Here is a 20,184-nt window from a genome sequence, read left to right on the forward strand (position 1 = left end):
AATTCTTCAGCACTCAGCATTCTTTATGGTCCAACTCTCACATCTGTACATGACTACTGGAAAAACCATAGCTTTGACTATACAGACCTTTGTTGGTAAAGTGATGTCTCTGCTTTTTAATACGCTGTCTAGGTTTGTCAGCTTTTCTTCTAAGGAGCAAACATCTTTTAATTTCATGGCTGCAGTCACCATCCACAGTGATTTTGGAGCCCAAGAAGATAAAGTCTCTCACTGTTTCCATTGTTTCCCCATCTATTTGCCATGAAGTGATGGGACCAGATGCCATGATCTTAGTGTTTTGAATGTTCAGTTTTAAGTCAGCTTTTTCACTCTCCTCTTTCACCTTCACCAAGAGGTTCTTTAGTTCCTGTTCACTTTCTGCCATTAAAGTGGTATCATTTGCATGTCTAAGGTTGGTGATATTTCTCCTGGCAATCTTGATTCCAGCTTGTGATTCATCCAGCCTGGCATTTCGCATGATGTACTCTGCATATAAGTTAAATAAGCAGGGTGACAATATGCAGCCTTGATGTACTCCTTTCCCAATTTGGAACCAGTCTGTTGTTCCATGTCCAGTACTAACTGTTGCTTCTTGACCTGCATACACATTTCTCAGGAGGCAGGTAAGGTTGTCACATATTTTCATCTTTTTAAGAATTTTCCACAGTTTGTGGTGATATACACAGTCAAAGGGTTTAGCATAGTCAGTGAAGCAGAAGTAGATTTTTTGGAATTCCCTTGCTTTTCCTATGATCCAATGGATGTTGGCAATTTGATCTCTGGTTCTTCTGACTTTTCTAATTCCAACTTTTACATCTGGAAGTTCACGGTTCACATACTGTTTGAAGCGTAGCTTGAAGGATTTTGAGCATAATCTTGCTAGCATGTGAAATGCATGCAATTGTGTGGTAATTTAAACATTTAGGGGCATTGCCTTTCTTTGGGATTGGGATGAAAACTGACCTTTCCACTACTGATTTGCTGACATATTGAGTCAAGCACTTTAACAGCATCATCTTTTAGGATTTGAAATAGTTCAACTGGAATTCCATCACCTCTACTAGCTTTGTTTGTAGTAATGGTTCCTAAGGCTCATTTGATTTCGCACTCCAGGATGTCTGGCTGTAGGTGAGTGCCAGAGTGGTTATCTGAGTCATTAAGAACATTTTTTGTACAGTTCTTCTGTGTATTCTTGCTACCTCTTCATCTTCTTCTAATGATTCATGGGCACACCTATTTTCACATATTCCCTCAGTTGGTGATGGTAAAAATACAACGATTATTATTGTAGGTAGTTCCAATTTGGAAACTCTTTGAAAGATTGCGTACTACTAACCTAGGAGGTGGACTTACAGCTGCTTGTAAATAATTGATAAAATGTATAAACCAGGACTCATTTGGTTGAAAGGAACAGAAGCCCAAGTGAGACTAGCTTAAGTAATAAGCAGACTTTCTCGGCTTACAGAACTGGGACATCGAATGGGCACTTCAGCCGCATCTGGACCCAGGGCCCAGAGGATGGATGTCCTCAGATCTTCCTTCTTCTTTCTCTCTGATAATTCTCCTCATTTATTGCTCTGGCCACTTCAGGCAGAGGCTGTCCATGGAGGGACAAATGACTGGGGCAGCCCTGGGTTTCTGTTCTTAGATATCAGTGTCCAGGAGAAAAGGAGTCCCCTCCTCTTGTCTGTATTGTACTTGACATTGTGATTGGCAGTTCAGCTGAACCACATGGCAGGGAAGGAGTGGTTCCCCAGCAGAAAGAGGGGTGCTGTCTGGACAAGCATAACAGACTGCAGTGTCCATCCATGACATCCAGCAGCTGGGGGTAGAGGAGAACCTGGGCTGGGGACAGATGGGTGAGATTGAGATGTCTTCCCTCCAGCACATACACCTTGGGCAGTTGCCTCAGCCTTGCCTTGGGTCTGTGGCTCTCTTCACTGTAAAATAGTCTCTTGAGAATTAATGAGCAGATACCCATGCTTGGGCTCAGCGGGGCCCAGAGTGCAAGGCAGATGGTATTAAATGAGATATGACAGACACATGTCTAGCACTTCATAGGCACTCGGTAGATAATGGCTTTCCACCTTAGTATTTACCAGAATTCAAAGGGTGTTCAGAATGAAGTAATCAGATTGCATGAAGTTAGTAAGTTCTCCTTCACCACTGTGGGTGAGGCCCCCTCTCTCTGGGTAGCCCATCTGATGTTGCATAGATAATTACTGTCAAGGGGAGGAGGAGGGTGTTAAGAAAGAGGCAGGGCTTGGAGGGGACTCAAGGCTTCCCTGGTAGTCCAGTGGTTAAGAATCCATCTTCCAGTGCAGGAGACATGGGTTCGATCCCTGATCAGGAACGAAGATCCCATATGCCACAGAGAAACTAAGCCCGTGTGCCAAAACTAGAGAGTCTGCACACTCCTATGAAGAGCCCATGTGCTACAACTAAGCCCCAATACAGCCAAATAAATAAATATTTTTAAAAGATATTTATATATAATTAGGGGCTTCCCAGGTGGCTCAGTGGGTAAAGAACCTGCCTGCAGTGCAGGAGACACTGGAGATATTGGTTCAATTCCTAGGTCGGGAAGATCCCCTGGAGGAGGGCACAGCAACCCCCTCCAGTATTCTTGCCTGGAGAATCCCGTGGACAGAGAAGCCTGGTGGGCTACAGTCCCTAGGTTGCAAAGATTTGGACATGACTAAATGACTGAGCACAGCACACATATATAATTATGCCTGATTTGTGTTGTTGTACGGCAGAAAATGGCACAACATTGTCAAGCAGTTTTCCTTCAATTAAAAAATAAATTAAAAAAAATTTTTTTAAGAGTTCTTGAATGGGAAGCTGACATTTTGCTATTGATGCATTGAAGTCCAGCCTAATTCTGAGAGAGAGGTGAATTCTGGTGAAAATCTAGCTGCCCTCTGGGGTCCTCTAGCTGGCATGTGCCCTCCATGATCACATGTTTCCTGACCTACTTTGCTTTCCCTGCAGTCCACCTGATCCCAGTGTTGGCAACCAAGAATGGAGTGACCAGCAAGAATCGAAAGAGAATCATGCCTGACCCAGCAACGGAGCCCCCCGTGATGGACCCGGTATATGAAGCCCTTTTGTACTGCAACATTCCAGGTGTGGCTGAGCGCAGCATGGAAGGTAGGTGGCCGGCTGTGCAGCCCGACATGGTAGCATCTTCACACAGCATCTAAGGAGCTAGATAGCCGGGGCTCCAATCCTGCAGTCACCACTGGGCTGTGCCCTTGAATGAGTTCAGGTCTTAGTTTCCTCATCTGTAAAATGGGCATAACAAGCCATCCCTACTCACAGACAGGGCTGCTGGGACAAGTAAGTAACTGCTTTGAGCAGCATGAGGCGCATAAGAAGGCTTCCACAGTTGTTTGCCGTCATCCTGATTTTCAGTGAGAATGAGCAGAAAGGTGACCTTGAAGGGTTCTAGGGGGTCACCCTCAGCTCAACCCTTTCCCAGGTGGGCTCTCTTAGGGCTTAGGACTCCCACGTCATACCCTGCTGGTGTCTGGCATTAAAGGTGTAGGAAAATATGGTTTCTCTGTTGACTTCTGCTTTTCTGAAAGTAAATCAAAGAAGATGTTGAGTATTTATCTCTTTCTGCCCAGTCTTGTTTCACAAGAGAAAGAGTTAAAGCAGAAGTCATGGTTTCCAGTACTTCCGTGGTCCTCCCCCTGGTCTGTGGATGTGAGTGAGGCTACCTAAGCAGTCTTGCCCCCACTTCACTGATCTCCAGCCCCCAGCCACACCCCAAAGCCTCCCTGTGAGTGCTGGGACTCTGGGGGCATAAGCAGCCCTCTTATGTTCCTCTGCCCTTCCTTGTGAGGGAGTCAGCAGGCCCCCCTCGCTCCAACCCAGCAAGGCACCCTTCCACCATGGCCACCCCTCCCGGCCTCTGCGAGCTGAAAGGGTAGACTGTTCCTGAGTGACAACCAGGCAACATGCTTTTCTCACGCAGGCCATGCTCCACATCATTTTAAGCTGATCTCTGTGCACGTGTTCATTCGACACGGGGACAGGTACCCACTGTACGCCATTCCCAAAACGAAGCGCCCGGAAATTGACTGCACTCTGGTGGCTAACAGGTAAATCCCACTTTTCTTAAAAGTCATTGAAAAGAATCTCTTTTCAGATTAAAAGAGTGACTGGAAAACTATTCAAAACAGGATGACAGGATGGGGAGTGGCCTGCGCACATCCAGTGAGTACTGTTTGCCAGGATTTGGATCTTCAGAACGATCCTGCAGGTTAATCCCATTTCACGGTTGAGAGGACAGAGGCTCAGAGAGGTGAGGACAGAGGCCCAGAGAGGTGAAGACACCTGTCTGAGGCCACACAGCAGATAAACTGAGATTTGAGCCCTGGCCAGTCTGCTATCTACAGTCTCCCTCCCTGCTGTTGTTTAGTTTAAGAAACAGTTGAGACACTCCCTGCACTGGGCCAGGAGTCCTCAGACCCTGGTGTGGCTGTTCCACTCAGGGCTGCAGGTATGTCCCTTACTCTCTCTGGGTCTCAGCCTTCTGTTTCTGAAATGGGGATGATGCTGCTGACCATGCAGAGCTGGCGTGAGGAGTAATGGGATGAGAAGGCTGAATATCACCAGCTGCAGAGTCATTTACAGGGAAAGCATTACGTCAGGCTTTCCATTCTTCCCAGGAGGAGAGACAACCTGCTCTTGGGTGACAGCCTTTAGGATGAAAAATACTTGAAAAGAGAGTAGAAGTGTGCCTGTGGAAATGGCATGGGTCTAAAGTGAGAGGCACGGTTAGCAGTAAAGCGATGGGCCAGGCCTCAGCAGGTGTGGTGGGGGCTCGTTATCTCCCAGGCAGAGTTTAATGAATGAAGGGAGGAGACGGGGAAGTACTCCGTGGGGAAGATGTTATGGTGATGGAATGCTGTGGGTACCAGCCTGGTGGAACCCTTGCCACCCAGCAGCCAGGGCTGTCCATTCACAGTGGACTGCAGTGTGAACGCAGGGGTTCCAGGCTAACCCTTTGCATCTCAGCCTTCTTATTGTCTAATATCACAGGGAAGAGGAAGTGAACCATTTTATGTAAAAACATCATGAAAAATACCACATGACTCTAGGCTTTCATTTCCTGCTGGAGGTCACAAAGCTCGAAGCCTAGGAATTTGTGTCTTCTCCTCTGTGTTCAACAAGCATGGATGCATGTCCTCATGTCCCACAGCCTGGAAAACCTCCTGGATGGAGCCCAGCCCGTGTGCAATCATTGGCTTTCTTCCTCATCTCTAGCCCTCTGTGCAGCCTTTCTGCTGGGACTCTCTGCCCCTACCCACCACTGCCTGCTGGCTCTTCACCCTTCAGGCCTTTGCACCTGTGGTTTGGCTTGCTGGTCCCCTCCTATAGCTAGCTCCTCCAAGACCCTCTGAGATGGCACCCCTTCTAGGAAACCTCTCCCACTGCGTTAGGAGGGCTTCTCTGTTTGTATCAGGCACCACCACTGTCTCACTCAACCTGAAAAGAGGGATGTACAGGAAGGGCCTCAGAACAAAATATTTAATGACCAGACCTTAACTAGCCTTATGTTTAGGGCAGGGATAGAGGCCACTTGCTGTGCTGGGGGTTAACCCTTTAGTTACTGGGCTGGAGCATCCAGGGTGACGGGAGGGTGGCTAGGGGAAGTGGCTTTCCTTTGGCACAGCAGAGGTTCAGTGTGTTAACAGCTGACTCAGTCTTGTCATTGTACAGGACTTTGAACAACCCAGAGACAGATGGACCACTGGGCCTCTGAGCTGGCTGGACCCAGATTAGCCTCACAGGGTTTATGGGAGGTACCCTGCTCCAGTGGGCAGCTCTTAGCTTCTGCTCGCCTTTCTCTGGCTGGGCTTCAGAATCTCAGGTGGGACAATGGGTCTGCCCCCAGGCCAATCAGCTGATACTGGAAGGCCCCTGGGCACCCTGAGGGCTCTGGGGACCACCTGGCTGTTCCCAGGGAAGGAGCCCATTTGGCAGGGCCGCTGGGCAGCAGGCTAGCCTCCTCCCTACCAGCAGGCTCTCCTTCCAGCATCCTTGTTTCTGCCCTCCCACACCACTGGCTCTGCAGGGCATTGGGCCTTACTGTTTCTATATCACTGGTTCCCAGCCCGAGCCTGGTTTTTGGACTGGGTTGGTTGCAGAATGAATTCAGGAGCTCAGTAAGAATCACAGGTCATCATTGCCTCTCATGCGTCTATCACAGTAGATTTGAGCCTCAGCTGTGAAATCCTGGTGAGGTCTAACTGTGGTGATGCAGAGAAGTGCAGAACCTGGTCCCCGCTGAGAGTTTGAGCAATGGTGCTTCATTCACTGCAGCAGCCTGGAATATCCCAGGCCTGGCCTTTTCTCCTCTCCGAGTGGTTGTGGTCACAAGGCCAGGTCAGGCCCCAGGGCCCCTCGTTCTGCCACGGCGATGGAAGGACCCGTGATGAGGCCACTTCTGCAGCGGCCACCTGAGCGGCGCAGTTCCCAGGAGCCAGCTGCCCCAGCCACTTCTGCGTCATTTCCTTTGGTCTTGACTTTTTGGCCTAGTTCTACTATTTTAGTCCACATTCTGTATTTTTGGGAGCTACTCTCAGTCTTTTCTAGAGAGTGGATAGAATGTGTGCTGTGTGTATGCTTAGTCGCTCAGTCGTGTCCGACTCTGGGTGACCCTATGGACTGTAGCCCACCAGGCTCCTCTGTCCGTGGGGTTTTCCAGGCAAGAATACTGGAGTGGGTTGCCGTTTCCTTCTCCAGGGGATCTTCCTGACCCAGGGATTGAACCTGCATCTCTCTCTTGTGTCTCAAACATTGCAGGCAGGCTCTTTACCCACTGAGCCGTCAAGGAAGGTCTATTTTAGTCCACATTCTGTATTTTTAGGAGCTACTTTCAATATTTTCTAGAAAATGGGTAGAATATACATGTTTAACTAATTAATGGCATTTAATGAATTCCATCTTTTATAACAATAAATGTTGACTTGTCATTATAAACACACATTTAGCGTAAGAGTGAGGAGGTGTTCCAGCAAAGGGGACCCACCTGGGACTCTTCGTCCCCTGGGACTGTGGATCTGGGTCACCAGCTGGGCCTGCTGCATTCCCAGGTGCCAGTTCACCTTCATGAATTATTAATTTTATAGCCTCCCCTGAGGCAGAGCATTCTGAAGTGCGCCCATTACTCCCATCTGGTGAAGGAGACTTCTGGGCTGGCAGGTGGGGGTGCACCGAGCTGAAACAGCAAGGGCCAGACACCCCGATGTTTCCCTTTACAAGGACACCTCTGGTGACTCTCAGAGTCTTTATAGTGGAAGCTGCCTCTTCATGAGTATTTGTGGGGCTCAGGAGCATTGTCCTGCAGGGAGGTGGAGGTCAATTCGAGAGTTCAGCATGTAGACGGTAGCTGAAGCTGTGGGCTTGAATGGTATCACACACAGAGGCTGTGGGGTGAGGAACAGGCCAAAACCAGAGCCCTGAGAGCACCAGCCAATTATAGCACAGAGAGAAAGAAGGGTCCCTGAAGGAGATAGAGGAGTTGCAAACAGGAAGAAGGCAAGAGAGTGATGTTCTAAGAGCTGAGGAAGGAGAGTTTCAGGAAGGGGGAGTGGGGAGGGTAATCACATCAAATAGAGCAAAAAGGCCCAGAAAACTAAAGACTGAGAAAAGTATATTAAGTTTATCTTTTTAGCATTTTACTTATTAATAATATAAAATAATAAATTCTTTAATTGGCATAAACTGTAAAAATCTGTGGCATGAACTTGTTCTGGTTTCCAGCCATGCAAGCTTTTTTGAATTGCTTTTTTGAATAACAGTGTCACTGGTCTTATACCTCTCTCTGCTTGTCTTACTAGTCTGTGCAGAACTCAATAATTGCTCAAATGATGGCTAAAGCACAATACATTTTCTTATATATGTGTGGGTTAGCCTCAGGGCTTCTGTCTAGAGCTTTGTGTAATAAATAGGTGTGAAAATGTATATAAAATGTAATTAAGAACTCTGAAGCAAATAGTTTGAAGGCTTAAGATGGTAGCACTGCTGGCTCTTTCTGTTTTCAGTGTGAAAGTAGATTTCCAATGAAAATACAATAACATGGGTATTTCCTGAAGAAAAATTCATCATCACAGATACAGTCATTTCTGTGCATGATGTTATAATAAAGAGAACCAAGGAGAATTCTCCAATGGGCCAGCGGTTAGGACTCAGTGCTTTCACTGCCATGGGCCCAGGTTCGGTCCCTGGTCAGATAACTAAGACCCTGCAAGCTGTGTAGCATGGCCAGAAAATAAAAATACAGGAAGCCCTCTACATATGAACCTTTAAGTTTCGAATTTTTGAAGACGTGAACATGTGTTCACACGTCCAGTCGTGTAAGTTAGTTCACATGTCTGCCACACATTGTCATGTATGTGTAACCTGTACAAGTGGTTGTGCTTTTGTGTACTTTACAATACTATATAGAGTACAGTAGTACAGTAGCTTTATTTCAAGCCCAGGATGTCTGGAATCAAGAGTAAAAGCAGTGGTGATGTAGCTGATACTTAGCTCACTTTTCAAGGTATTGTATGGTAAGATTAAAGGTCTCTATTTTTTTGCATTTGTTTTTATGTATTATTTGTGTGAAAAGTATTATAAACATATTAAAGTACATACTATATAGCTGATTGTGTTAGTTGACTTCTTAGGCTAACTTTGTTGGACTTGTGAATGTGCTGTCAGAATAGAACTCATTCATATATAGGGGACTTATTGTAAAAAATAAAAAGGGGAGCCAGGAATGCCTTGCCTTAAATAACAGAAGTTTATCTCTTGCATGAAGGTCTGAGATGAGTATTCCAGGTTGTATAATTTTACTTTACTCGATCATTCAGGGCCCCAGGTTCCTTCCAAGTTGTTGCTCCCACCATGCCCTAGGGATGTGTACTTGGCTGAACCTGGATTGCTGCCCTAGGGATCGTGGCCAGAGGGAAGGAAGAGAGTGTGAAGGGGGCACACTCGTGATCTGAAAGCCTAAACACAGATTGGCATACATCCTTCCATTCCACTGGCAAATACTTAGTCATGTGACTCTACTTACCACTAGGATCTCAAAAATGGGATCTAACCAAGTTCCCAAGAAGCGGAGAATGGTTTTTAGTATCTTAACTGTTAAAGAAAAACCAGAGCTGAAGAACAGATAAAGCAGTAAAAACAGATCTTATTGAGGAGTTAATACAATAGGGATAGAACTGAGCTCAGTTCCAGATAGAGCATAGACAAGGGGGGCTTTTTAGCCAAGGAGCAGGGTGGGGGTCAATGGAGGGAGAGTTACTATGAGGACACATCAGGGTGGAGGGGTTCCAGTTAACTGGCTCCACAGGATTCCTGATGAAAGCAAGCAGGGTGACCACATACCACTGGGGTTGAGGAATTTGATCAGGTGTCAGGTGATCAGATACCAAGAGTGGGAGATTCTGGGCTTCCCTAGTGGTCCAGTGGTAAAAAATCCGCCTGCCGATACAGGAGACATGGGTTTGATCCCTGATCAGGGAACTAAGATCCCACATGCCTCGGGGCAACTAAGCCCATGCACCACAACTACTGAGCCTGTGTAGCTGGAGCCTGTACTCTGCAACAAGAGAAGTCACCTTAAAGAGAAGCCCTCACGCTGTAACTAGAGAAAAGCCTGCATAGCAACAAAGATCCAGCACAGCAGAAAAAAAAAAAAAAAAAAAGTGTGAGATTCTGGCTAAACTGGCTTTAGCAGGATTTTTGCTACAAATGGGCAATGCAGAGACAGGTATAATTCCAAAGATCAAGGCCTGGTTGGGTAGAGGGTTCAGAGGAGACTAAAATTTGACCAAAGAGAGTCTGTCATATAAGTAAGGCTCACTTACAACTGCCTTTATTTTTAATATTTCCATCAAAATCTGGATATTTTAATAAACTATGGGAACTTTCTATATTCATTGCTACAGATTATAGAAGGCTTGGACTTTTCCTGAAGTATCTTAAGTGTGGGGCACTTCCCAGTTGAATTCATTTACATGTGTTTTTGAGGTATCTACTGTGTGCTAGGGACCGTCTCACTCCAGGGATGGAGCAGTATATGAGCTGATCTTGAGAGGCTGTGGGGTGGCCTCGGCTGTGATGGCTTGAAGCAGGAATCTCAGTTCCCCTACCAGGCTTTGAACCTAGGCTGCTGCTGTTGTCTGCTTTGAAGAAAGAATTCAGCAAAGAGATGAAAAGTAGTGAGACAGCTAAAATGTTTATTAAGAGAGAATATATGTGCAGAGGAAGCATGGGCTGGCTCAGAGAGAGAGACAGAGAGTCCTGTGCTTTTGGAGGCAGTTCTTCTGGGTTTCCTCTGGCTAGTCATCTTGCTTTGTCTGGCTTTAAGTCCATAATTGGTCTGGCTAAAGGCCCTCCCGTGTGTGCACATCCATCTTTTAGCCAGGATAGATTGCAGTGCACAGGTCTCAGGGAAGTTGACAGAACATATTATGGTCTAGCACCCCCTTCTCCTAAGGATCCTTTCTTTGCATGCATAGTTTGGGGGTCTCTGACCTCAAGAAAGAGAAATATGTGGTCTCTTTATCTTTTATCCAAGCAGGACTCCACTTCCTCTTGCTTTTGCCATTATCTTTATCTTGAAATATCTGTCCTCAGGAGACAGATTCCAGCTGCTCAGTCTGGGGCCCATATATCTCCTGCCTCAGGACCTGATCATTCAGATCCAGGACAGGCCCAAAGACTCAGGTTACCTGGTCCTCTTCCTGATTAAAAGACTCAGTCTTTTGTTATATTATCCATAAGTGAAGTTTTTCTTTCATGAATTATCATTCTTCCATATCAAAAACAGGTTTCCATGAATATTTAGATATTAATGCATCATTAAGCAATCAGATTCCCTGAAAACTTGGGACCTCCCAGCAAACACTTTCAGTGGGAAAATTTCATTTCTAAAATTGGTAGCAAAGCTTTCTTGGATCCTCAGACATCACCAACCTGAAATAATGGCCTGGAGCAAAATATTTGACTCCTGTTGATAGATAGCCTTTGTTTATGTGGATTCATTTCAGCAGCCTCATTATCAGTCTGGACATTTTATTTCCCAGTTTGCAAATATATATGTGTTTCAGCCTCAGGGAAAATAACATCCTCTGTTTTTATGGAAAGCCATAATGTCTTGTAGCAATACAGGGTGATTTATTAGACTATATACTGTATGTCAGGATTAGCATTCTCTAAAACATATTTTTGTAATGGTTTTTTTTTTTAGCTTTATGTTTTCGAAAGATAATAAACCCATTTTGGCAGCCATTGTAAAAGCATTGCCAAAGTTAATTAGGTTTTCAGACAGCAGGGGTCTGCCATTAAACAATTTATCTTTGCTTCTTTTCATGCTGCTTTAGTTTAGTTGGGAACTACTCTATTTGTCCACCTCTGTTCAGCTGGACAATGTATAAACAGTCAAAGGCCATTTCATTATTCAAGGGAAAGGTGTATATACTCATAGGTCATCTCATTATTCAGAGAAAATGTATGTATATATTCATAGGTCATTTCATTATTCAGGGAAATTGTGTATTTGTGATGCAACTGATAAATCTTAATTTACCACATGTGACTTCATGGCAGAAATATAAATAATATCATAAACTTCATAAGATCTCATAAGTAACCTGTTTTTTTTCCCACTCCTCATTATCACCCCACATGCAGTGAGATACCATATGTGCAAAATGCATAGTGAGCTGTAGAGATATGGGTTATCCTGATCAGTTAATTATTCACAAGAGATTTTCCAGAGGTCACATAAGTTAAGGATTAAAGGTTACCCCAGTGAAAGTTAGGTTGCCTTTTCTAGGAGGAAGAGGGAGCATGGGGAAAGTCTTGGAAGGGTGCAAGAACAAGTGTGGGGTACAGAAGGCAGATGCTATGTGTGGCCGGAGAACAGCACTGGGGAGCCCCAGGCCTGAGTCAGGCAGGGCCAGAGTAGGCTAATGGCCACACGAGGCTCCTTGGCAAGGTGGCGCTGTGGGGGAGCGGCGACAGGGCTGCCTCCTGTGTTGACCTCACTGTCTGTGAAGAAGGCAAGATTAGGCTGCAGGAAGGTCAAGGAGGAGCCCACGCCATCTAGACAAAAGCTCCCTGAGCCAAAACCTATTCAGGGATGCAGGGATAGGAGAGAGGAGCAGAGCAGCCCAGGAGGGCACATGGGCAAGGGCAGGGGAGGGAGAAATCGAGGACAACCGCCAACCGAGGCTTGGCTGCCTGGTAAGGTCGGTGGCCTCCTGGAGGGGGAGACAGGAGTGGTATGGGCTGGGGAACAGAGTGCATGAGGTCAGCGCTAACCCCCACAGGGCTTGAGAAGGATGGGCACTCCGGGAGATGGCAGGGGCTCAGGCTAGCCTGACGGAGTGGGGGTTTTATATGTAGGTGTCAGCAGGCGAGTAATCATGAGATTGGAATGTACTATTATTGCAGGTAAGAAAGGGCATGGCTCACTTGGGATACTGCTTGTTGCAGTTGAAATCATTGTGGACTTTTTCAGAGCACACTGACCGCTAACTTTCTGTGTTGTTTCTTTAGGAAGCCGTATCACTCTAAACTGGAGGCTTTTGTGAATCACATGTCAAAAGGACCTGGAGCCTCTTTTGAAAGCCCCTTGCACTCACTGCCTCTTTACTCCAGTCACCAGCTGTGTGAGATGGGAGAGCTCACGCAGACAGGTAAGTACATCAACCATTCTTCCACTTTCTTCCACCCGCTCCCGTGTGTGGTGGACGCATGCAGTGGGGCCTCAGGTGAGACGCTGTGGGCGCGGGGTGAGTCAGCACTAGTACCTGAAGCAGCTGTGAGCCCACCAAGGTATCTCACTACACATTTCTTTTTAAAAATATATTTATTATTTTTGGTTGCACTGGGTCTTCATTGCCGTGTGCAGGCTTTCTCTAGTTGCAACAAGTAGGGGCTACTCTTCGTGCACTGCACTGGTTTCTCATTTCAGTGACTTTTCTCATGTGTGGGCTCAGTAGTCGTGGAGCACAGGCTTAGCTGATCTAAGGCATGTGGGATCTTCCCGGATCAAACAAGGATCAAACCCATGTCCCCTGCTTTGGCAGGTGGATTCCTATACATTGCTCCAACCAGGGAAGTCCCGTCTGATTTCTAAATATTAAAAATAGCCTTTTCTCTTATTATTAAACATATATATATTCATGGAAGAGGAAGTAGGAATGACAATTAGGCAAAAGGAAGATGAATCTAAAGCACTCATAATCTCACCAAAGAAATTAATAACCTTTAGTGTTAATATCTGTATGCAGTCATGGGTATGCAGATACGCACTCATTCTCACAAGTTGTATCTTCCTGAGCACTATTTTGTAGCCCACTTTTTCACTTAATAATATATTGTGACAATCTTTCCCTACCAATAAGTGTTCATCAACAACATAATTCCTGATAGCTGCATATTCTTCCGCTATGGGTAGGCCATGATGTATGTAACCAGTCCCATGTTCTTAGATACTTAAGACAAAACAGCTAAAAGGTTTTAGTGCCCCAGATCTGAGGGACATGCATATGGTAGAGCCCCACCACACATGGAGCCTGCAAGTGTGTTCTTCACAAAAGCCATCTCTCCCTCTGCACCCCTGTTCATACTACTGTGCAGCCAGTACACTGTCAGCATAGGTTGGTGAGTTAACTGTGGGTTGGGACGAGAAAGAACTGGTGCCCCCGAGAGGTACCAGCTTTCTACTTCTTCAGTCTGAGACCTCAGAGGACCTTTGTGTGGTCACTGGTCTTTCTGGAGGAATCAGGATGACCTAGAGGCCATATTCTGTTTCTTGATCCACCAGCATCTTAGGACCTCAGCTTTGATGGAAAGAAGGTCCATCGAACCCCACTGGTTTCCCCATGTTTTGAAAATTATTATTGGGGAGAATGATAGTAAGTGACCAAGTGGGGCAAGATGAAGGCTGTGGAGGTCTAGCCTTGAATAAGGAGTTTTGTCAAAAGGTTTTGCTAATTAGTTCCACATGTGCAAGCTCTGCATTAGTTTAAAACAGGAGTCTTGGGATTTCCCTTGTGGTCCGTGGCTAAGATTCTGTGCTCCCAATGCAGGGGGCCTGGGTTCAGCCCCTGAACAGGGAACTCTATCCCACATGCCACAACTGAAGATCTTGTATGCTGTACCTAAGACCTGGAGCAGCCAAATGAATAAATATTTTAAAAACAAATAAATAAAAATAGAGGAGTCCTCCTCCTACCAGAACCAGAGACCCCTTTTATTAACAAGTATTTTGTGGTGATCCCTGAACTATCCCAAAGTGAAATTCAAATATAACCGTTCTATATACATAATTTTACAAAACAGTTATATCAGGTATACTACCTGTAATATGAAGTAGAAGCAAAAGAAATTATATTATTATGTATTTGTATATATCTCAGTATAAATGTTTGAGCACACCTTGGTTAGAAAAGAGAATGAAGTAATCAATTGCTTGCACATAAGTGTAGATGGGTGTGGTGACAGCTACAAATGAAGACTGATCAAAGGATGTGCACTGATGACTCCTAATACCCCCTGTATCAGGACGTGATTTATTTGACAAATGTGATCAAAACAAAAGACAGATGTCCCTTAATTTATTTCTGGAAAATTCAGTAGATGTTAGTGTTGTGCAAAAATGGTTTTATGTCTGTAGAAACACACAAAAAAAGTTTTGAAATTGAAGTATTAAAACTTCAAGGACTAAAGTATTAAAACTTGAAGGATTTTCACATATGGGAATGTCTTGTATTTTCAAAAGTTATTCAGAACAGAGAACAGTTCCTTGTGAAGACTGTCCAGCCCTTGGCCCCCACCCACAGGGGTCAGCAATGTTCTTCCCCGTGTTACTGTGTCAACCCAAACCCTCCCTGAGGGCAGATCTGTGCTTGCTGAGAACCACTGGTGGTGAGTAACAGAAACCAACTCAAGCCAAAAAAAAAAAAAGGACATTTATTATAAAGACTGAGGATGACTCACAGACTCTAAGAACAAAAATATGACTAGGCCTCCAGAGACTGGTCCCAGCAATAAAAAAGCTGTCTGTCCCTGCTGTTATGGTTTTGCTGTGTGTCTGTCGATGGAGACAGTCCTGGCCACATATAGAGATGAACTTACACATTCATGTTCTTGAGAGAATCTTATGGTGTCCTTGAGGGTCAGTGTGCATCAACTGGCTGGGAGGTCAGGGTAATTGCATCAAGTAGTTTATTCATTCCCATCTTTCTTTCCAACTGACCTATTATCATCAGTGTTTTTCAAATTAGCCTTGCCCTAGAAATCTTATTTGTGGTAGTTTGCTCCTATTCCCTTGGTCTCTTTTAATGGTCATTTTTATCTATTTGAAATTTTGCATCACTGTTAGAATAATCATTTATAAGTGGCACACTTAGGGGACCTCACAGGAACCATGTAAGATGCAGTTGACCATTAGTGTCTACTCTGTCCCAGATGCTTTAGCAGCTGCCGTGTGTAGGGGAGGAGGGCAACTGGATGGTACAGCACATGGAAGCCCCTGAGGGTGCTGCTGCAAGCTGCAGGTTCTTACAGAATAAACACAGGCTTTGGAGTAAACAGACCTATGAAGTGGGGCATGTAACATATTCCCGACAGAGCTGGTGGCGAGTTGCATTTGACAGTGTGTGTAAAGCACTGAGCACAGTTCTAGCACATGCTAGGCTCAGCAAATGCAGCGAATGCCTCAGAAGTCCAGCAGCCTGTGTGAACAGGAGGGAATGATTAATTCCACCTGGGGGAGAAAGAGGAGGACAGAAAAAGAATTATAGTATTGGAGTCAGGATGAGGATTTCACTGGGAAGAGAAAGGGAAGGACAGGAGCTGGGTTGTGAAGATGCAAGTTGTGTTTGGAGAGGAGACACCTTAAATGGGTAATATTTCGGCATGAACATGTAGGGAGGAGATGTGAGCCGGGACTAAGAGCACAGGTTGGGCCCACAGGGGAGCTGGAGTTCTGGCTCGGCCACATCTTAACTGTGAATGGCTTGGGCCTCAGTTTCCTTCTGCTTTCTTTGTTGGGTTTTTGTGAGGATTAAAGGAGAAAGGCCTGGTACGTGGTAAACGTAGGCGGCCTCAGAATGCAGGGTAGGCCCAGAAGGAACTGGGGGCCAGACACAGATTCTGGGTGTTGGCCCCTCTGTGCAAGTCACTTGGAAATGCTAAGACCTGTCTCAACCCAGATCTCTGAGCAGACCCTGCTCTCCATACTCTTCATTCAGAGTAGGATCTAGATAGCCTTCATGGTTTTCTCCCCCCCCGAGCTGTTCCCCTTCCTAGGCCAACACTGTTCCCTCTGTCCCACACATTTCAGCCTGAAGTTGTCTTGTCTTTGTGGTTGGGCTTTTCAGACCAGTCGGGCATCTGAATAAGTGGCATCACTGGTCACAGGGCCTGTGGTTTACACTCTCAGGGAACTCAGATCTCACACTGAAAGGCCATCCCAGCATCCTGTTGGCTGGAGAGTGAGCTTGCTCTTATCTTGGATTGCCTTCTCCTACTTAAAGATAAGTTTTCTTCAGTGTTTTTTTTTTTTTAATTGTACTGTGGCATAGTTCCTGTGTGTATTTCAAAACTGTAACTACTAAAGTGAAAGTGAAGTCACTCAGTTGTGTCCGACTCTTTGCAACCCGTGGACTCTAGCCCACCAAGCTCCTCCATCCATGGGATTCTCCAGGCAAGAATACTGGAGTGGGGTGCCATTTCCTTCTCCAGGAACTACTAAAGGGAAACTTAAAATTTATGCTGCTACCCATGTTCTATCACCGTCCCCCATCTCTGTGCCCGTCACCCCCAGATAACCATCATGTGCCTTTCCAGTTTCTTTATACAAAACACAGGCAGCTACATAACGTTCTTATTTTTCCCCTCATTTTAATTTAAAAGGAGCATAGTAAACATGCCATTCTGCAGTTTGCTCTCTTTTTTTCCCACAAATATTCCATCTAGGTACCTGGGAGATCATTCCATTATCTGTGCAGGGAGAGTATCCTTGCTCATGGGCAGGTAAATGGCAGGACTGGGCAGAATGGACCCAGAAGGTGAGCAGAGAGCCTTGGGCTGGGAGAATAGGGAATATGGCATGAAGAAGGGAACTGGGCAGCCAGGATTTGACTTGTTCTCCTTGCCTGACTGATTTCTGTGAGCTCCCAGGCACTCTGCGGAACGATGTGTCCCTGGTCAGGAGGGAGAAAGCTCTCCTTAGGCTCCGTTACCTCCTGCTCCTCCACCAGCAGGCTGGTCTTACCTCTGAGCCCCACCAGTCACAACCCTCTTCCAGAGGAGGGATCGAGGCAGACAGATGGTCCCTGTACTCCCTGGAAAGGCGTGGGTCCAGAGGACAGGGCCCCACTCTGCTCATCCCTTTGTGTGTAATCCCTTCACATGCTGGTGGGAGCCCCTTCTGGAGGGTCCCTTGCAGTGGGGGCCAGGCTCGAGGATGTAACCATACAGTGTCTGAAGCCTTCCAGCATTGGGCGAGCCTCAGCTCCCCAGGCTGTCCCTTTCACTGAGCTGGTAGTGAGGCAAGCGTGTGGCGCTCTTGTGTTTCAGGGGTCGTGCAGCACCTGCAGAACGGCCAGCTGCTGAGGGACATCTACCTGAAGAAACACAAGCTCCTGCCGAGTGACTGGGCTGCAGAGCAGCTTCACTTAGAGACCACCGGCAAGAGCCGGACGCTGCAGAGTGGGCTGGCTCTGCTCTATGGCTTTCTGCCAGATTTTGACTGGAAGAAGGTTTATTTCAGGCACCAGCCCAGTGCTCTGTTCTGCTCTGGGAACTGCTATTGCCCACTGAGGAACCAGTACCTGGAGAAGGAGCAGCGTCGGCAGTACCTATTACGTTTGAATAACAGGCAGCTGGAAAGGACCTATGAGGAGATGGCCCGGATCGTGGATATCCCCACCAAGCAGCTCCGGGCTGCCAACCCTATAGACTCCCTGCTCTGCCTCTTCTGCCACAATGTCAGCTTCCCCTGCACCAAGAACGGCTGTATCACCATGGACCACTTCAAGGTGATCAAGACGCATCAGATAGAGGATGAGAGAGAGAGGCAGGAGAAGAAGCTGTACCTGGGGTACGCGCTCCTGGGTGCCCACCCCATCCTGAACCAAACTGTCAGCCGCATGCAGCAGACAGCAGAGGGCAAGAAGGAAGGACTCTTCACTCTGTACTCTGCTCATGACGTTACTCTGGCCCCGATTCTCAGTGCCTTGGGCCTTACAGGAGCCAGATTCCCACGGTTTGCGGCCAGGTTGGTCTTTGAGCTCTGGCAGGACAGAGAGAAACCCCGTGAGCACTCCGTCCGGATCCTCTATGATGGTGTTGACATCACGTTCTACACTTCATTCTGCCAGGACCACCACAGGCGGTCTCCCAAGCCCATGTGTCCCCTCGAAAATTTAGTCCGCTTCATCAAAAAGGACATGTTTGTGGCCCTGGGTGGTGGTAGTACCAATTATTATGAAGCATGTCACAGGGAAGGATTCTAAAAGGTGCACGATGCAGCGCTGAGAATCTATGCCAATTCAAAAGGATGAGGAAGGTCCACTTCTCGTTCTGTCGGCTGCTAAAGCTACAAGGTGGTTTGTAAAGGCCAGAAATCATGCTTGGGACCCATGTGGATTTGGGGTTGAACGGGGAGTATATTACTGTATTTGGGTACGTGAGTAACTTGAGACATAGTGGTCAGTTCACAGAGAAAGGAAGGTACTTTATTCCAGCTAGACTTTACTTGGATGCCAGAATAATATTTCAGTGCCCAAAGTTGCCAATTCAAATGTGTATTCTTTTGATCTCCTTGGTACTGTGTGATGGAATCAGCAAATCTCAGCCAAACCTCCTCTTCATCTGGGACAACCTCACCTTGTCCTTGTTCAGTGAATGGTTTCCTGAAGTGATTCATTTAAAACAGGGGTGGGCAACCTTTTTCCATAAATGGCCAGATAGTAAATATTATAGACTCTGGACCAAAAGGCCACCTATAGCACCTGTCACAGCTGCTCGACGCTGCTCTTGTAACATGAAGGCAACCACAGATGACCCCTGGATGAGTTAAGCTGTCAAAGGCCACACAAAAGAGGCAGTGGGCCAGCTGTGGCCTGAGGGCTGTAGTTTGCTGACCCCCATTCTAAGAACCAGGCTGTACTACAATTGCACTTTCAGCACTTTTTGAGAGAACCAGTTGAATACCCAGAATTATTCAGTGGTGCCTCCAGTAACTTCTGCTAGAAACACAGAATCTGGTCTGTATCTGACATTATAACAAAACTTGAGGGGAAACAAACATTGAACCAGAATGAATCATAAAAAAATTATTAGAATAATACTTGATGTTCACGATGATTGTGGTATAAGATAGTTTCGAGTATGTCTTCAATATTTGTCTGCTGTAGTCTATTTGCTGTACATGCTGAAATTTTTGTATTCCATTTAGTATTTTTATAGTCTAGGAAAATATTTTCTAAGACCAGTTTTAGATGTGCTCTTATTCCTATGAAATATTCAATTTACTGTATCTGCTTGGTGGTTAGAAGGGAACTAGAAGCTGAATTCAGGCACTTTCTCCCAATAAAACTAATGATGGCTCATTCCCTTTGACAAGCAGTAGAATTGGATCGATTTTTAAACCATTTTCGTCAGTTTCAAATGGTAAATTCAAATTGATTTTTAAATAAGTTTTTGGAAGAACTTTGTTACTAGATCGTTAAATAATATTTATAAGGTATTTTATATATTAGAAGCAATTATAATTAAATCTGTGATTTCTGCCTAAAATGGTGCTAGTTCTGTGCAAAGAAATGTAAAGTGAGATTCTCCAATGTTGTTGCCATTCCAGCCTTTTTTGTCTGTTTTTGTCCAGTGTTTCATTTAAATACACCTGTTTCTATTAATAAATTTTTGAAGAATACTCATACATGTAACTCATGGTTTGTACCTATAAGTCACTGTTTCTTTTCAAGTGAGTTTTAACTGTTTTATCTTTTAATTAATAAAAGCATTTTAAATTAGAAAACTCTACAGTGCACATGGGGAAGAGAGGCCCAGTGTGACTAGCAATGGGCCAAGCCAGGCCTGCTAGGGTGACTGGAAGGGACAGAGTCCTGCCCTGGGCCACAGAGGGGGCTA

General features: G+C 45.8%; 1 protein-coding gene across 2 annotated transcripts in view; it reads left to right on the top strand.

Moving 5' to 3' along the window:
* PXYLP1 (2-phosphoxylose phosphatase 1) overlaps positions 1-19,970 on the top strand; it is an 87,092-nt gene extending 67,122 nt beyond the window's left edge. For both annotated transcript variants that reach the window (XM_040233895.1, XM_040233900.1), the window contains 4 exons: positions 2,995-3,153; positions 3,983-4,109; positions 12,577-12,716; positions 17,611-19,970. In XM_040233895.1, the coding sequence (XP_040089829.1) occupies positions 2,995-3,153; positions 3,983-4,109; positions 12,577-12,716; positions 17,611-18,548 (1,364 nt within the window). In that variant the 3' untranslated portion in view covers positions 18,549-19,970. The remainder of the gene's footprint in view (positions 1-2,994; positions 3,154-3,982; positions 4,110-12,576; positions 12,717-17,610) is intronic.
* Positions 19,971-20,184: the final 214 nt, after the last annotated feature.

Source organism: Oryx dammah, unplaced genomic scaffold, assembly GCF_014754425.2.
Source record: "Oryx dammah isolate SB20612 unplaced genomic scaffold, SCBI_Odam_1.1 HiC_scaffold_2, whole genome shotgun sequence".
In the NCBI taxonomy this organism is placed as follows: domain Eukaryota; kingdom Metazoa; phylum Chordata; class Mammalia; order Artiodactyla; family Bovidae; genus Oryx; species Oryx dammah.